Genomic DNA, 16,430 nt, shown 5'->3' with positions numbered 1-16,430 from the left:
CTCCAAAATCCAAATCGTACCCGCCGTAACAAATATCGTATCGTATCGTACCGTACAATTCTATGACTACAAGTATACTTCCTTTATAAAGGAACAAATGGTCCAGGCTAAACAGGCGTTCATTGACGATGTAAGCCCTCGTTACTCATCACCCAAGTATACGTGTCCGTCCGTAGGCTGCTGACCTTTACGTATACAAAATCAAATATCTATCTCAATTAAAGTCAAACACCAGGGTCCATTCACGAACAATGAGGGATTATCTATAAATAATTGTACAATATGTGGATTTAGGAAGTGTCGAAAAATTACTGGCGAATTCAAAGGAAGGATTTAAACATAGCCGATTTAATTCAGTTCCTTATGGTCTCCAAGTCGACACTTCCCACCCTCCGGATAATAAAACAATACGCCATGTTTATACAAAAATTAATAACAAAGAATTTGTAATATGATATGATGTAGCGGACAATTGTGCGCATTATAAGGCATCCGTATCGAGCCGCATTTTATGTTTATGCTACAAATATTCCTGACCGATTGTCGAGATGGGGAAATGAGGGATATTGTAAATAGATGAGAGACTTGAGCATACATTATGCTGTTTGCTAGTTTAGGACTTGGGCTTTATGAGGCGTCGATCTAAACAGTAGTAGAATCGATATATACAGTATACATACAAGAGCCGTTCAAAGCCAAACAAGTGAGGATTCAGAATGATATTGATGTGTCAAACAGCTGCAAAATATATTCAGATAGGATTTCGATAGTGATAAATTTTGTTCATGAATGCTATGCAATTGAGAAAGAGAGAGAGAAAGAGAGAGAGAGAGAGAGAGATCCTTGATTGAATAATTGATCCAATGTTCCCAGCATTTGTCAATCATACCATAATACTTGTGGCATGAATATAATATACCTGTATGTTATTTATCGTTATATGCACTATAATATGAAACTTCGGACAGGTCACCGGGTTATTGGATTGAAGCTTAGGCCTAGGATACCTCTGATGTCATCATGAAAGCCTCTAAAAGGTTGGATGGGTTATCAGAAAGCAGAGAAATTTGCCTCTACAATAGACAAATTGTAACGGCTCCAAGCAGCGTTATATCCGAATGCACTCCGAGATCCCGTTTACAATTTCATACCAATGAGGATCTCTTATCGTTCGGGAACGAGTATAACGAGGAAATTCTGCAGGTTGATTACAATTTCTAGATATGTTACAAGATAAAAGCACTCTATTCCATTCTAGGTGGTACACACACACTTGGAGTTGGACTGTCATCATTTAGTAGCTTATGTGGGGCCAATCAGAGGCGATATGGCAGCTAAAATGGAGAAAAGATTTTGTTTGCTTCACCCGATCACATGTTTATATCCAGGTACGGTCGACGCTCGTAGGTTAACTTGACTCCCAGCAATAGCCCAACGAGTACAACAGGCCTATACGCGTCTAACCGCCAATAGTCAACTCGGATTGCTATTTTAATGTTGTGTTGGGACAGTCAAACAGTATCGACATATGACATGTATGCAATGCAAATACTTTCAGTAGAACATGATTCTGAATGGATAATATTTAGCTTCCAGGGCTTATAGTTTGGATCAGTGGCATATGACGGAGTTTGAATTCCGCGCATAATTCAATTGTGGCTCTTGCAAAACTTGCGTATCTATAGAGGCTGTATATAACAGATTACAGAACAGTACGTGCTGGCGTGGGTGGTAAGGGCGGCTTTTGTAACATTTTCTAATATTTTACCCAATCAATAACATCTTCCTTTTTACTGGGGAAGTTCATTTTTGACATTACAGGAGGTGTTACTTACCAAGACATAAATCATTATACACGACGTCTGGCAATAAAGCTTGGCGGTACCGGAGCAGAAGAGTTTTTTACTGATGTTAGTAGCGCGTTGTGAAGATACTGAACTACCATGATAAGGTCAAATTTTGTGTTATTTGCTCAAATTAGGCATGCCACGAAACGTCGCGAAAACGAAAATTCGATCGGATCCTTATAGATAATTCAATACAAGATATGAGCGACTACGCATCGGTATTTTGTCATATGAAGAAATGCCTTCACAAATCCGGGAAAGTAAGGCCGCGTGTATATTTCTTACGGACGAATATCAATTATTTTATACATCCGTCAGATACTCATTCTACATCGCGCTGCTTCCATGACTACGTTGCCATTCTTCAGTAAAGCCAGGACTGTTTTGAGTGATGCAGAAATACCTTTCATGGATATCATTACTGCTCTGCAAAAATCAGGTTTGCTTCGTAAGCTGTTGAGAATAATAAAATCAACTCCTTCAGCGATACCATCGGTGCAGTGCATGGTAATCAATCCTTTAATATTCACGTGTACAGATTTTCTTTAATTTCCAGGATCTAATACTTTTGGAGTTACAGAACTTCAATATACAATTGAATAATAAGTTCATATTGGAATAAACCCATATCGTTTCGGCTGACACATAGATTGTCAGCGATAATCGTCAGCAACATAGCATCGCATCGTTAATGTAAGTACATTTGTAACAGTACAATGTTCTCTCCAATTCTCTACTAACTCTACTATAGTCGCGGACGATTCTCTGACGATTGGTAACCGAAAATATTCGGGCATATTTCAATACAAATTATTCAACTATATCCAACATTTCAGTACGGTATTTTAATATAACATTTACCTCGCCCGATTTAACTACGTTCGATCTTGGCGTTCTTTTCGCTTCTTTTTTCTTCGGGCTTTTTTTGTAAAGACATAGTAAAAACAGTGACGAAAGAGGGCTCAGGCGAAGTTACCCGACTGACCTCACCTCGACTGGATTGGATTAAATGGAAAACAGACTTCGCCAATTGGTTTCGCCACCTTCCTGTCTTTATTCAGCATCGCTTTCCTCTGCCGTTTTCAAGTGCCAAATTACTAAGCAGTTGATGATGTTGACTCTAAATTACGCATATTCACTCCTATTCGTTCGCTATATACATTATGTCGACCAGAAGCAGGAGGATACATAGGGTTGCATTTGAAACAAAAATCAATCTGAAAAAAATTGTTCAAAACATGGCCATTTTTAAAACGTGTTTTTTTATTTTGATGTTTAGCGATGACATCACAAGTCTGTAATTGTGGCGTCACACTGGATTGGCATTGACAATTGAAAATATAAGGTACATGACTCCTTTGGCGAAAAGGGCTTCCGAGTTCCGACTCAGCGTGTACTATACTGGAACTATACGTAGGCCCGTACTACATGTTATTTCAGACTCATAATTACACAATACACAATGATGGCATAATTATACAACTTTTAAAAACCGCAATTTGTATTTCTAAGTGGCATTTTTTAAAACACTGGGTGAAACAGTGGTGTCAAACTCAAATCTGCTCGCGGGCCAATTTCCTAGTTTTTGATGACGCCGCGGGTCGCACCATCATAAATAGGGGTAGGCTACTCAATGTATAATTACCAAGAAGGCTTTAATTGACGGGACCTTCCAGATTGGCATTCCACAAACATCGTGAAAATGTAATTTACTCTTGTATTATAGTCATGCTTGGCACGAGAAAAATCACATTTTTAAATAATTGAATAAAATTGTTTTTGTGCCAGGCATAATTTGTCAAAATAATAAGTTGTAGACACCATGCTATAGACTACAAATGCATCATGACATGGAAAAAGCTGTCGCGTTATAATATTGCATCTAGTGGACATTTGACGTGCCATAATTATATGTAGAATATTTTAGAATTTACCAAATATCGATCTGATATCAGAGTATTCGAGCAGTATGGCCTAATCGGGGTTTCATAGTCCTGATCAGACTTGGACAACTAGATAATTCTAGTTGTCTAATTTCACTAAATTAGAGCGAAGTGCCAGTAATCTAATTCTAATCTAATTTGTGAAATGCTTCCATGCTCTAATTCTAATTTTAATCTAATTTGTGAAATGTTCTTATGCCCTAATTCTAATTCTAATCTAATTTGTGAAATGTCCGTATTCTCTAATTCTAGTTCTAATCTAATTATTGTTTTCCTGAAAATGCTTCTTTGTCCGAGGCTGCGAACGACATTCCAGTTTCTACAACTCTACGTTAGTACATCGCCATTCTGACTAACATGGGCGGTGCCCACGGTTAGCATAAAAGAAGTAATATTTTATTAAAGTATAGTAAAAATCGAGCCAAGCTTGGTGTACAGAAGTTAACCATTCTCATGGTTATGGGAATGCACTGTTGTTTTTGTTTATTAAACAAAAATATGTGGCGCTTATCGCCTGACGGCCTTTTTCACCACGCACTGTGATTTGATGTGAACTGCATTTTGCTGTATTCATTTCCCATATAAAATTTCATTGAATTTCCAAGTTTTTGCGAACTAAGTAGCTCTAATTCTAATTCTAATCTAATCTGGAAAAAGCTTAGTAGCTCTAATTCTAATTCTAATCTAATTTGAAAAAAACTGTGTAGCTCTAATTCTAATTCTAATCTAATTTGGAAAAACTTTGTAGCTCTAATTCTAATTCTAATCTAGTTTGAAAAAAACTGTAGAGCTCTAATTCTAATTCTAATCTAATTCAGAAAAGCTGAAAATTTTCTAGTTGTCCAAGTCTGGTCCTGATAGGCTATTTTTCATGTCAATGTCAAAGTCAAATTAAATCAGCGTTAGGTTTGCTTTTGACGGGAGCTGATCATTGATCAATAACAACTTGAATATAATAATTATTGTGTCACAGTAATAGCAGAGTTTATTAACCTTTTTAGCGATCGTACCCCTTGTGTTTTTGATAAGATTTCTCGTACCCCGTGTCCATTTTCAACACAATTTCTGATGGCACCTATATTAAAATCAAAAAACCCATTCTCGTAAAATCGAGCGTAGCGCGAAGAATATTTTTCAGTTGAATCAATTATCCCAGAAAATATTCCACTTTTGGTCGGTTTTCAAAATAATTTTAGGCTCTGTATAGCATATAGGCCTATAATTCCGCAATGCATCTCGCACGCCCTGATGTGGTGCTTCGTACCCTCAAGGGGTCCACAGACCCCTGGTTACGAAACCCTAGAATAGAAATGTCCAATCACCGAAGAATCAATTGGTGTTACACCTGTGGAGTGTACGACTACTGTGGTGATAATAACATCGATGAAGAGGCCAAAGATCACCCAGGATGTAAAACTAACTATACATAACGGGGGCAACTGAATGCCAATATGGATTCCATGTGGACTTGATTAAATAGCTATATAGGCTACACTACGCAACGCAAGCAAGGGCCTTTTGTTATATTAGGCTATTATTTCCCATGATAGTTTAATAGTTTGTTGCTTCCATGGTCGTACCAAGTCACGGCGTTCCGAGTCACAAGTCCTTCTCTGATTACGTCTTAAGTAACTCAACTCTCGAGTCATTTATATTTTATAACCCAGTCCGTCCGAATTCGAGTAATTTAACGAACGGTTGCGCCCAAGTCCAAATCACAATGATCGATCAAGAATCATCAACGGGTCGTGTTTTATCATCCTGTACTAGAATGTGACATAATAGCTGATCTTCCACCGCATAATATAGCTTTTAATAGTCATGTTATAAAGTGAAGTTTGATGAGATTTCCGGTTTTTGAGTAGTTTTAGAGTGAATTCCAAGTTCTCAAATCGATCAAAGATACGTGGCAGTTGAATAAATTGTCGAATACTTGAAAATCCAAAATTACGTCGCGGGCCGCACAAAATGTTCTCGCGGGCCGCGTGTTTGAGACCTCTGGTTTAAAACTTGTTTTAATGAATTAATCAAAGTGTTTTAAAGACCATTTTTTAGAATGTAACTCCAAGCCTAAGGATACACATTGCTTGACTACGTCGAGAAGTCGCGAGGTGGCCAGAAATTTGCGAATGCTAAAATTCGCCTATTCCATTGTAATTATATCCATCACAGTTGAACTATAGAGAGCTACAATCTCTATTGTTGAACCATGCGCTCTTATTTTCCCACGCAGGATGTGAAGTTAAATGGGACCTTGAACATGTTCCAATACGTATTACAAAGAGCAAGTGGATTGATATGCTGAGAAACAGATTTCCTGTCGAATTGGAGATAATGAGCGACGCCGAGGTTGAGGATGGCATTCGGGAGCTTTTGACCGGACAACTCAACTACATGGTAACTTTTTACCAACCACAGAATTACCTGGTAGGCCTCCCAGAGAGTGACTAGAAAGAGCAGAGGGTTGTGACAGAGACATATCAGCACCCTCTAAACCAGGGGTTCTCAACTTTCCTTGTATAACGGGTCGCATTGTAACAGCAAAACTCGCTGCGGGCCGCAGAACATTATTACCATTAACAGAACATTATGTATTTGTGGGCTACTATTAAATTCAGGCTATTGTAGCCTATTCACCGGTCGTATACGGGCATTTACTACATTGTTATGCACTATAAAGCATTAATGGACAGCGTTCGTAAGTTTGCAGTTGCTTTTTTTGGGAAGAATGTGTGTCTTCCAGCGGTGCAAATAAATCCCTTCGCTGAGCCCGCATAGCATTCGTCGCCGGTATATGCACCTTCAAACCCTTCCACCAGAGAACCGAACTATTTTTCAATGCGTGAGCGAGCAAGTATAAAATTACGGAAAATTTCCCGTTACAGAGGCCATTATCACATTGAGCTCTCAGTGATATGAGAAGAAGGCTGGCGTTTGGGGTCATTTCTGAACAAACCAATCAACCCTTTCCCTTTCCTGCCATGGCTGGAGCCCTGCACCAATAGTTACAGAAGTCAGCTGTGTCAAGTTGACGTTTTTCGCTGGTACCATCCCCACGTTAACCCTGCCAGCATTTCCTCTGCAAATATGTCCACTCTGATAAAATGCACCCGAATAATTAGCTATACAATGTCTGTGGATGCGGTGTATTCATCCGGTACTATGCTAAAAGTAGTCAACGTGGCAACGTGTTTCAGAACATACGATAAAAGATCGACTGACAGGGTTGCCAGACATCTTTCGAGAAAAAGGGCCAAACAGCGCCGGAAAAGGGGCCAAAAGGGCCAAATTGTTTATAACGTGAATAACGTTGCAACATTACACACAGACCTTTTTTTAATCACCTGGAATTCCAATCTTATATTGTTGATACTGTTGTAGGACACGAAAACTTTTTGTGCGATGATATGAGAGTGATTAAATTTTATGAATTTTAATTATAAATTGAGAGATTAGTTTCTTTACATTTGAAACTTATCCAACTAATATACTTGAGTTTTAGGTTTTTCACCAAAAAACTCTCCGGTTATGTTGAAGTTTTTTTTATTTGAATTTTCTACCTATCATCAAGTGCTTCCAGCCATGTTCGATGCTTTTTCGTCCACCTGTTCACAAATCTGTATTTACAATTCCAACTCAGTCTACATTCTACAAAAACAAATCCAAATCTTCATCTTCTACAGTGTCATCATCATTGGTTTATTAGCAATTTTATCAGTTCAATACACCACAAAAAATGCGATACAATGAAAAGACAGGAAGATGTCGAAGCGACAAGGAGTATAGTCTATGGAATCTGACACCCACCTTGGCCTAGGCCAGTGGTTCCCAACCTTTTTCGACTCATCGCCCCCTTTTCAAACTCCACACCGATCATCGCCCCCCAAATATTGGGAACACAAAAATGGACATACAGACTGAAATCACCGGCGAGTTGACTAAGAAAAAAGGTCAACTTTTCGGCTCGACCTCGAAATTATACTTTTCCAGCTAAATTTTTGGTGAGTTGACTAACAAAAAAGGTGATTTCTCCGACTTGATTCCCAAAGGACCGTAACAGCACTTCGTCAGGCCCCGTATACGTTGGTCTTGACCCCCTCCATAGGGCGATAAAGCAAACTTCTGCATCCCCCAGACCCAACTCCCCCGATACCTCTTTACCGCTACTTCTCAACACAACATGTTGGACTCTCTAGTTAGTCGGCCTAATTCGCGCGAAGCGCGAAAAATTTCTATTATTCATGATTGAATCGGTCAATATGATCGGGAATTGCATAAATATTGCTGTCAATTTTTTATCCTCTCTCTGCTCATGTATTCAGATTTACCACTAAAGCTGAGTGAGGTGTCTTGGAAAATGAAGGTGCCGTAAATAACAATTGAACATATTCGGGCAGACCCGTGGGTATAATGACTTCGTTACGTAATGACATTTCGTGGCCTGTCTGCTATGTCAAAAGATATTTAAATCGCCCATACGTACTAAACTAAAAGACGCACACGATTTCAAATTGGTATTTCTGCACTGGCAACTAATTTTTCTCTGCGAGATGGCATTTATTTGTGGGGTTCTGATTGGACAGAACAGGAACATTTGGCGCCAGCCATTTAGGCACCTATGGACAATCAAATATATATGTATATCGTATATATATCGAAGTCGGTCAGCATAAAGGCAGTCCTCTTCCGCTAAGGTTTTCTTGTTCTGGCACACTTCTCGGAGTCGCATGTTACATGGCCTGAAACTTCATATGTCTTGGTGCGTCATGGTGTGATAATGGCTGACGCCGAGATGCCCATTTCTATACCTCATGCGTATTATTTATTGGAAGAAGCGTATCCAATAAGCAAGAAATATGCGACCACGAAATGGCGCGCAGCGCGAAAGTTTTTGAAAAATTTGCCTAAATTTCCAAAATAATACTCTATAATTAATGTTAATTCACGAAAAAATTGTGGGCCCCCTTCGAGCTCGGGCCCCCCATCTCAATTGGGGGCTTGGGTGTGGCGGTTACGGTCATGGACGCCAATATAGCCATTTCAACGCGCCATCGCCCCCCTATCGCCCCCTGCGTTCGTTTTCGCCCCCCTATCGCCCCCTTGGCTATTTTCGCCCCCCCTGGACCGACAAATCGCCCCCTGGGGGCGATATCGCCCACGTTGGGAGCCACTGGCCTAGGCGATGTAAAGAGGAGGCATGCACACAGAATGAAAGTAAAGAAGATAGTATATAGAAAAAGAATGCGACAAGAAATAGGGCGGCATGTCATGGGAAGCGAGATCGATAGGTCAGTCGTGGTCCGGTAATCTTGAGGATGGACTGTATTTCAGTGTTTCCACTGAATCTTAGACATTGGCATAAACATCGTCAGCTCAATTTTCGAGATACATTTATTTGAATAGCTATAGTTTAATGGTATGTTTCAACTGCTTGCAAAAAGGGCCAAATATTGAAAATAAAGGGCCAAGGGGTCAAATTGATTTTTTTGGGGCCAACTGTCTCTTAAAAGGGCCAAATTTGTGGTATTTGGCCCTAAAAGGCCAATCTGGCAACCCTGTCGACTGACATTACTGTTACTCTTCTGGTCACGGTTGAATCGGACAGCTGTAGCTTCAAAATTTGTCAGGTGATGCCGTCCTTGCTGCTAAGTTCCGTTAACAGCGAATATTCGCACAGTATGTTAGAGTTTTATTGAAACCACACCTTCTCCAGCAGATTTCTTGGCTGTAGCGATATTCTAAGCAATTTTGAACGATTCGTTTGTTACATCGTCGGAAATTTTAACAATCACTCGAAATATCGATTACTTGGCTTGACACCTAGCTAGCAACGTTTTTTCCAAGATCAGGCGATATGTATAACTCGAAAAGAAACGGTCGTGGTATCATTTTAAGCTTCTGCGCTTCGTTACGACAACTGTTCTTCGACAAATATGACACATCGGTTTTTAATATTTATATGAGTAAGCAAATTCATTGTTCCACGTAGAGTTACAAACCCAGTTCCGTAGTTTAATATCCCGTTCCTTGTTCTTGTTTCTGCTCAAACCATTCGCGGGCCGCAAAATAAACGTCTGCGGGCCGCGGCTTGAGAACCCCAGCTCTAAACCAGTGGTTCCGAACCTTTTTGGGTGTCGGAGCCGCATTTCAAACTTCAGAGTACGTATGGATCCGCATAAAAACACTTGAGTAGGCTACTAACGAAAATTTAAAGGTAGCTAGCCTATACCACTGGATCTCACCATCCAGCTAATTCTTACCCATGCATATTGCACATAGACTTCTATAGACATATCGGTTTATTTCAGCATTGATAGACGCTGAATGGCGATTGCTAAACTGAATTAAATGCATATCATTACTATTGTGTCGAAGTGTTTCCAAAGTTTCACTGGAATTCATTCGGCCAATGGGTGATACCTTTGCCAATGCTTGCATGGATCGAGAGTAGGGCTGAGCAAAATCGAGTACATGAGTGATTAGATTCTGAATCACGTAATATGCTTCGAGTCGAGTAATCCTGTGTCACCCATTATGACGTCATAGAAGAATATAATACGTCAAAGTTCAAACATGTACCGTTTATGCCACCACAAATAATATAATTCTCATAAACCTCATAAATTATACTTTGGTATTTTACGGACCATACCGATTTCATTCCACTTGGTGACAATATTGTGGGATGGTCATGACTTTGGAAATGTGCTACGTAGTAGCCTAACCTTCGTAGCTTTGTACTATATGTTTCGTATGCTTCGATACCGCCAATCATGGTTTCAAGGCTTCAACAGTGAAAATTAGTATCGAAACTACAATTCTCGTTAATAAATTAACTTTCAGTGGTGAGAAGCGTATAATTTCAGTAGCCTACTCGAAAAAAGCGTCTTTCACGACTCGACTCGAATCATTAAAATAATTACTCGATTTAGATTCGAGTGCTCCAATCATTATGCCCAGCCCTAATCGAGAGTCATGCTTCTGCTCTTCACAAAGTTGGACAACCATAAATTTTCAGCTTTTCCAAATTATATTAGAATTAGAAGAGTAGCGACTATGTTCGCGACTAAACGCCATCATTTCCGTATTTGATTATTTCGATTTAATTAAACCGCGCGTTTCCTTTCAATCATCATTACCAAGCGTTTTCTTTCTCTCTATATTCGATTGCTATAGCTTAGCTTTTGTTGGATACTTTGCCGTAAAGACGATTGATGATTCGCGGTTAACCATTATTATAAATCCTACGTTGAGTCTACCTTTGCCTATTTTGTGCCATTATATTCAATCATTGTAGTAAAGGGCCGCGAGTTGGATTTATACTAGCGTTAAAGACTGTCAAGATTAGACATTAAACAGGCTTCTGCGCCGATAGTCGCCACACGATCATTTTGCGTGCCGCGCAAAAAACAGACAGTTTTTTTTCTGAAATATATTGTGATTATTACTACAGCTACAGTTTTTTCCAAATTAGATTGGCATTAGAATTACTGAATTCGCAAAAATTTAGAACTTGAATTATAATTCCGAATCGGAAAGCGGAAAGAGATACAACAAAAACCAAGCTCAGATCATAACACCAAACTTGTCTATTTTCGTACAATGCAGTTCTCATGCAGCGTTCTCAGAAAAACCAGAAACCAGATCAAAATCATAATTAGAGGTATAAATACTTCACAAATTTCGCTCTAATTTCGTAAATAATTATGCAACACAACTATAATTATTTAGTTCTCTGCGTCTGCGATTTGCCATTACCTGCATGTGTCTCGCGTTAGCATTACTGGCCCAAATGACTTTCGAACGGACGCATTTGTGAGTTAGAAACTGTCTCATGAGATATATCCAGCGAGGGGATCAATAAGACAATAACGGAGCACTGCTACATTTTACTCTCTGGATTTGGTAAAGTAGGAATTAGTTTTGGGAATTGTAGCCTATGTATCATTTCCCTATCTCTTCATTGTATCGCAATCTTGTGGTGTATTGATCGAAATAAACTGAACTTTGAGAATGTAAGTAACAGCCCCTGTATCACGGTGACTGAATGTTTTACGGCCTATTTGTAGCGCCATATGTCGTGTTGCATTACTTGCGTTGCGAAGATGCATATCGCAATTTCTCTACGCCTTGTTTATATCTGCTACCTGAATAGAACATACTAGAGAATATTACATATTTTCATTTTCAAAATCTAGTAGATTGGGCAAGGGGCATAGGCCTAGATTTGAAATCGCTAGGTCTACCTGTAACTGGGTAGGAAATCACGGGACTACTCCCAAGTAACAACGCTGACCTCTTTGACAATTTCAGACCGAGCATATGGAAATCGAAGACAGGCTCATCATAATAACCGGCAGTGTGCCCGACGAGCCTGGAAAATTCACCGCGGTCCAACGAATCGTCGCCAGACCCCAGCTCCCGTACTCCGCTCTCCTCGATGTAGAATACGAACTCTCTCTAACAGAACCCATGAAGAGAATACTGAAAAGTGTCACAACGAAACCTGCATGAGGAATCCCGACATCGCAGATCCGTCCGAACGAAGCAACTCAATCGTTCATTTGCGTTCTGATTATATTTCGCCATATGCGCTACCGACGACAAAACAGTAATAACGATCTTGCAAAATCATAGATGAAACACGAATGATTGAGATGTTAAATACAATTGCCAACATCTACAAGTCGGTAGATAGGGCGTGAGCATAGATAATAAATCGCAATGCTACAGTCATCGGAGGTGGTCACCGGTCAATAACGAAGTACCTCTACTTTTTTGAAGTAGGCTACTCAAGTTAGTATTACCCACTTCTACTCAAACAAAACTTACTTTTTCGTAGAGTAGTAGCTAGCTACCCTCAGCAGTCATGAATTCAAAATTCATATTCATATTCTGGACAACTGAGGTGAGGGATAGAATATTTGCATCTTTAATTGACAAAACAATAACAATCTTTTCTTGGGCGAGGGGTCAGAGGAATGCTGAGCAAAAACAATGAAAACCATGTGAATTAAAAATCAAAACGATTGGAATAGTGAAGCGGACCTGTTGGTTATCATTTGCTTACCGCATGTCATGGTTATAATTACCAATGGGAACAGAAAACGAGAACAGTTTTAACTTTATAAAAGACTATATCTCGATTCAGTTCATATGGACATTACGGGCAAGACCAAACAAAGTGTCAGAAGCTGACTTAGCAGATAGAAGTCATTGCACCATGAGGAGGCACAAAAATAGACACTCACATTCTGGTAAATTCAAATCAGGACGTCCACTATCAGTGCATGGGAAATGTAGGCAAACCTGTTGGTAAAATTGAAGATGAAAGCTACTATAATTGAGGAATATATTATCCTCGAGTTGCGGCAAGCAACTTTTAGCTATTAATCAAGTTTGGAATTTTGATTGTCAGATCAACATTTTTGCAATGGAAAATGTCAATTCACAACAGAATTGCATAGAGAACTATTAATAGGTGCAAATAAGTGAATAACCACCACAGCACTGGCCGAAAAAATATCACGGAATGTATGGTACAGAATAGTGACAATGGAAGTCTTAAACGAAGATTGGAAATCACGAGATACCGTTAGGTATTGTTAGGGTTATGATTGAATATTATACAATTACAGCTACGTCATGGGATATACACAATTTACAAGGTGATAGTTTCAGTCAGGACACAATCAAGTGCATAAATTCAACTATCACAGGCGTTCAAAATACATTTTGAAATACCCTTCTCGAATGGTAGAATCTTTGTATGTGTTGAAAGGATACAAAACATGCTCCTTGTAACCACAAGCACAATAGGCCTCTGGGACAGATGCTGATTTTGGCACGCGAGTTGCACTGAGAAGTGATGTATTGGTAAATGCAATAATTGAAAGTTTGTGGCGAGAGTTGCACATTGTTCACGATAAATTTTTGGAAAAATCATTACTCCCTTCCTATGTATAAGAGAGGTTACACTAAGATTAAAAAGTACCTGTAAGATGAGGTGCCGTATTCAATTTTTCAAAGTTTGTGGGAGAGTTGCAATATGTTCACATTCAATTTTTGAAAAAATCATTGCTTTCTTTCTATGTATAAGACAGGTGACACTTGCATTAAAAAGTACCTTTATGATGAGATACCGTAATGAATTTTTTGAAATTGGTGCCTTCCGTATAATGGCGGCATGTACCGGAAAAAGTAAATATTATAACATATTTCTCTAGATATATATTACTTAAAAGAGAGTTGATTAGGAATCAAGTGCTGTACATTTATTGATATTATGCCAGAAGCTGAGGACCGATATACCAAAAGTTACCTTTTACAAATGCGAACAAATATAGGGTAATGGAGTTCATGATTATACGTAGATAATCCAAGTTTAGTCATATGACTATTCCATATGTTGTCATCATATTTATCAATGACACTGACGTTACCTTTGCCAAACACGCTTTCTGCTTTCAACACAAAATCATTCAAAGTAACGCCACGTTTGGGAGAGAATATGATACCCTCACCATTAAGCTTCAAAAGAATATTAATAGCAGTGACTAATGGCATTCTTTGGTCATCCCGAAACGTGCAATCAGACGCTAAAACATAATCAAAAGTATAAGCATAGCGTGATAGCATTCCAACATTGTTCCATTTGAAATGAGCTACCTCGGTATTAGGCAATTTATTGTGCAGAGAAATTTCCTTAACATTATTTACAGCATTTTCATCACCATCAGTGAGAAGCATCTGCTGTAATGAGCCATATTTAGCAAGAAGGACACCAGCTAAGCAGCTGTAACCACCACCCAGTTCTATTACTGATGAATTGCGAAAGTGGTCGAGGTTTTTGACAAGATAACATGACATTGCTTGTTCCGATGCCCATATGCAAATATTACCGGTGTTGTCAGCCACTTGAAGATCCTAAAAATTATGACAATATGAAAGATTTCAAGCTATCTGAGGTCGGATTTAGCTGGTTCAGCCGCTTTAAAGAACCGTTTTACGAAATTTTAAGAGACCACCGAACATGCTACACCTTTAGCATTAATGGTTACTCACTCACAATCACATTTTGTGATAGAACCGACTGACAGAAACTTTTTAACTCACCAATACGTAATATTATAATAAATTAATGGAAATACGGTCACAGCTAGTTAAGTACAGTATGTTCAGTACTTGCCTCAAGTGAAATCTTGGAAGATGGGCGTCTAATCAGGGCCGATATAGATGCATTTTCTTGAGATTCAATATTTCGAAGCGTATACTTGAACCATTCATTGTTATCCAAATTTTCTTTTGATTGGTATTTTCCTACTGTAAACAAATCCAAGGAATTGTGGACTCTGATCGAAGAATGTGAGACTTCAGAGACTGGTTTCTTCTTCAATAGTGTATTTCGAAGTATAAGCCATCTTTCCTGTGCTGCGTTTCGTGATTTAGTCGAGGCCATCAGAAAGCAATGCTCGTCGCATTTGAGCTATGCTTCACACACTTCGACGGTTCAGGTACTTTTAAAGGCCCATCTAGACGCCAGCAGACCAACCACCGTACCATACGTTTGTTGTTTGCGTGATATTTTGAATCGATATAAATTATTGATAAACTTGGAGTGACCATGGGTCTACGGTTCAGTGAGCGTGGTTACTGATCCGCAACGCAATCACAGATAGGTGCCAAGGTGGGGCTAAGAGTTGCCAATTTTGTGATTTTCGAGCTAGATTTACATATTCTCCATACCGTTTATCGCCTAAAACTCAATCTAGCAAGTACGTTAAACTTTGTGACTTTTGAAAAATACTTGCGACTAGATATAGAGATCGCAGGCGATCCGTTGTTACCGCAATATGGCGTGATCAGGCCCAAATATAGCTTCTTCCATTACAAATCCTGTGTCGGTCAGGTCAGAGGTGAGATCCATATCCCAGTGCTCGAACCTGCAACCAAATACGAAGTCGAAGTAGCCTTCCACAAACTGAAATCGCACAAGGGCGACGGCTATGACTAAATCACATCATGGTTTTAAAAAATGATAAGCTTGCATATCGGACAATAATCTATAGATAACTAACCTACAGATAGATAGGCAACACGTGATTCACGGTCGAGAGATTCGTCTCAGTGCAAATCTCCATAACAATGAAAAAATTGAGGCTGATTTTGGGGGTTCCAGGGCCATGAGCAGAATAAAATTTATATTTTCGTAATCAGTGCAGAGTCAGCTTTCGATTGATACCCGTTTTACCAAATTTAATACTCGGCAAGCCGGTCAAAAATAACCGTCAAATTGTCTGTAGCCAAATGGAAATTGTGACGTAGATCAATTTCACTGAGCCGTGAGATTTGCTTGTGTCGACACCAGACTTGTACAAACTAAACATTTAGTTAGTTGACGGTCAACTAACTAACAGTTTTTTGAGTAGTTCTAGTTCTAGTTGTAGTTGCGGATTTTGAAACTTGCGTAGTTCTAGTTCTAGTTGTAGTTGCGGATTTTGAAAATTCCGTAGTTCTAGTTGTAGTTGTAGTTGCAGATTTTGAAAATTCAGTAGTTGTAGTTCTAGTTTTAGTTGCGCATTTCAAAAAAAAATATTAGTTGCCGAACAACTAGAAAACACTCGTCTGTCCTGCGTGATGA

At 39.1% G+C, this 16,430-nt stretch overlaps 3 protein-coding genes across 3 annotated transcripts in view; 2 read left to right on the top strand and 1 right to left on the bottom strand.

The window, feature by feature from the left end:
* LOC145444240 (CCN family member 2-like) overlaps window positions 1-16,430 on the top strand; it is a 288,076-nt gene that overhangs the window by 8,570 nt on the left and 263,076 nt on the right. The gene's annotated exons all lie outside the window — the stretch shown is intronic.
* On the top strand, window positions 935-12,426 carry LOC145444242 (uncharacterized). Its single transcript, XM_080322190.1, has 7 exons — window positions 935-1,203; window positions 1,259-1,388; window positions 1,822-1,910; window positions 1,982-2,107; window positions 2,166-2,286; window positions 6,024-6,187; window positions 12,104-12,426. The coding sequence occupies exons 1-7, from the start codon at window positions 1,021-1,023 to the stop codon at window positions 12,302-12,304; spliced, it is 1,014 nt and encodes a 337-aa protein (XP_080178316.1). The 5' UTR covers window positions 935-1,020; the 3' UTR covers window positions 12,305-12,426.
* Window positions 12,350-15,391, bottom strand: LOC145444245 (calmodulin-lysine N-methyltransferase-like). The gene is made up of 2 exons (XM_080322194.1): window positions 14,979-15,391; window positions 12,350-14,716 (listed from the first exon to the last, which is right to left on the bottom strand). The coding sequence occupies exons 1-2, from the start codon at window positions 15,246-15,248 to the stop codon at window positions 14,108-14,110; spliced, it is 879 nt and encodes a 292-aa protein (XP_080178320.1). The 5' UTR covers window positions 15,249-15,391; the 3' UTR covers window positions 12,350-14,107.

The sequence above is a fragment of the Botryllus schlosseri genome, chromosome 8 (assembly GCF_051294905.1).
Source record: "Botryllus schlosseri isolate E-star chromosome 8, Bs_hap1, whole genome shotgun sequence".
Classification (NCBI taxonomy): Eukaryota; Metazoa; Chordata; class Ascidiacea; order Stolidobranchia; family Styelidae; genus Botryllus; species Botryllus schlosseri.
This window is presented reverse-complemented; position numbering and strand designations above follow the sequence as displayed.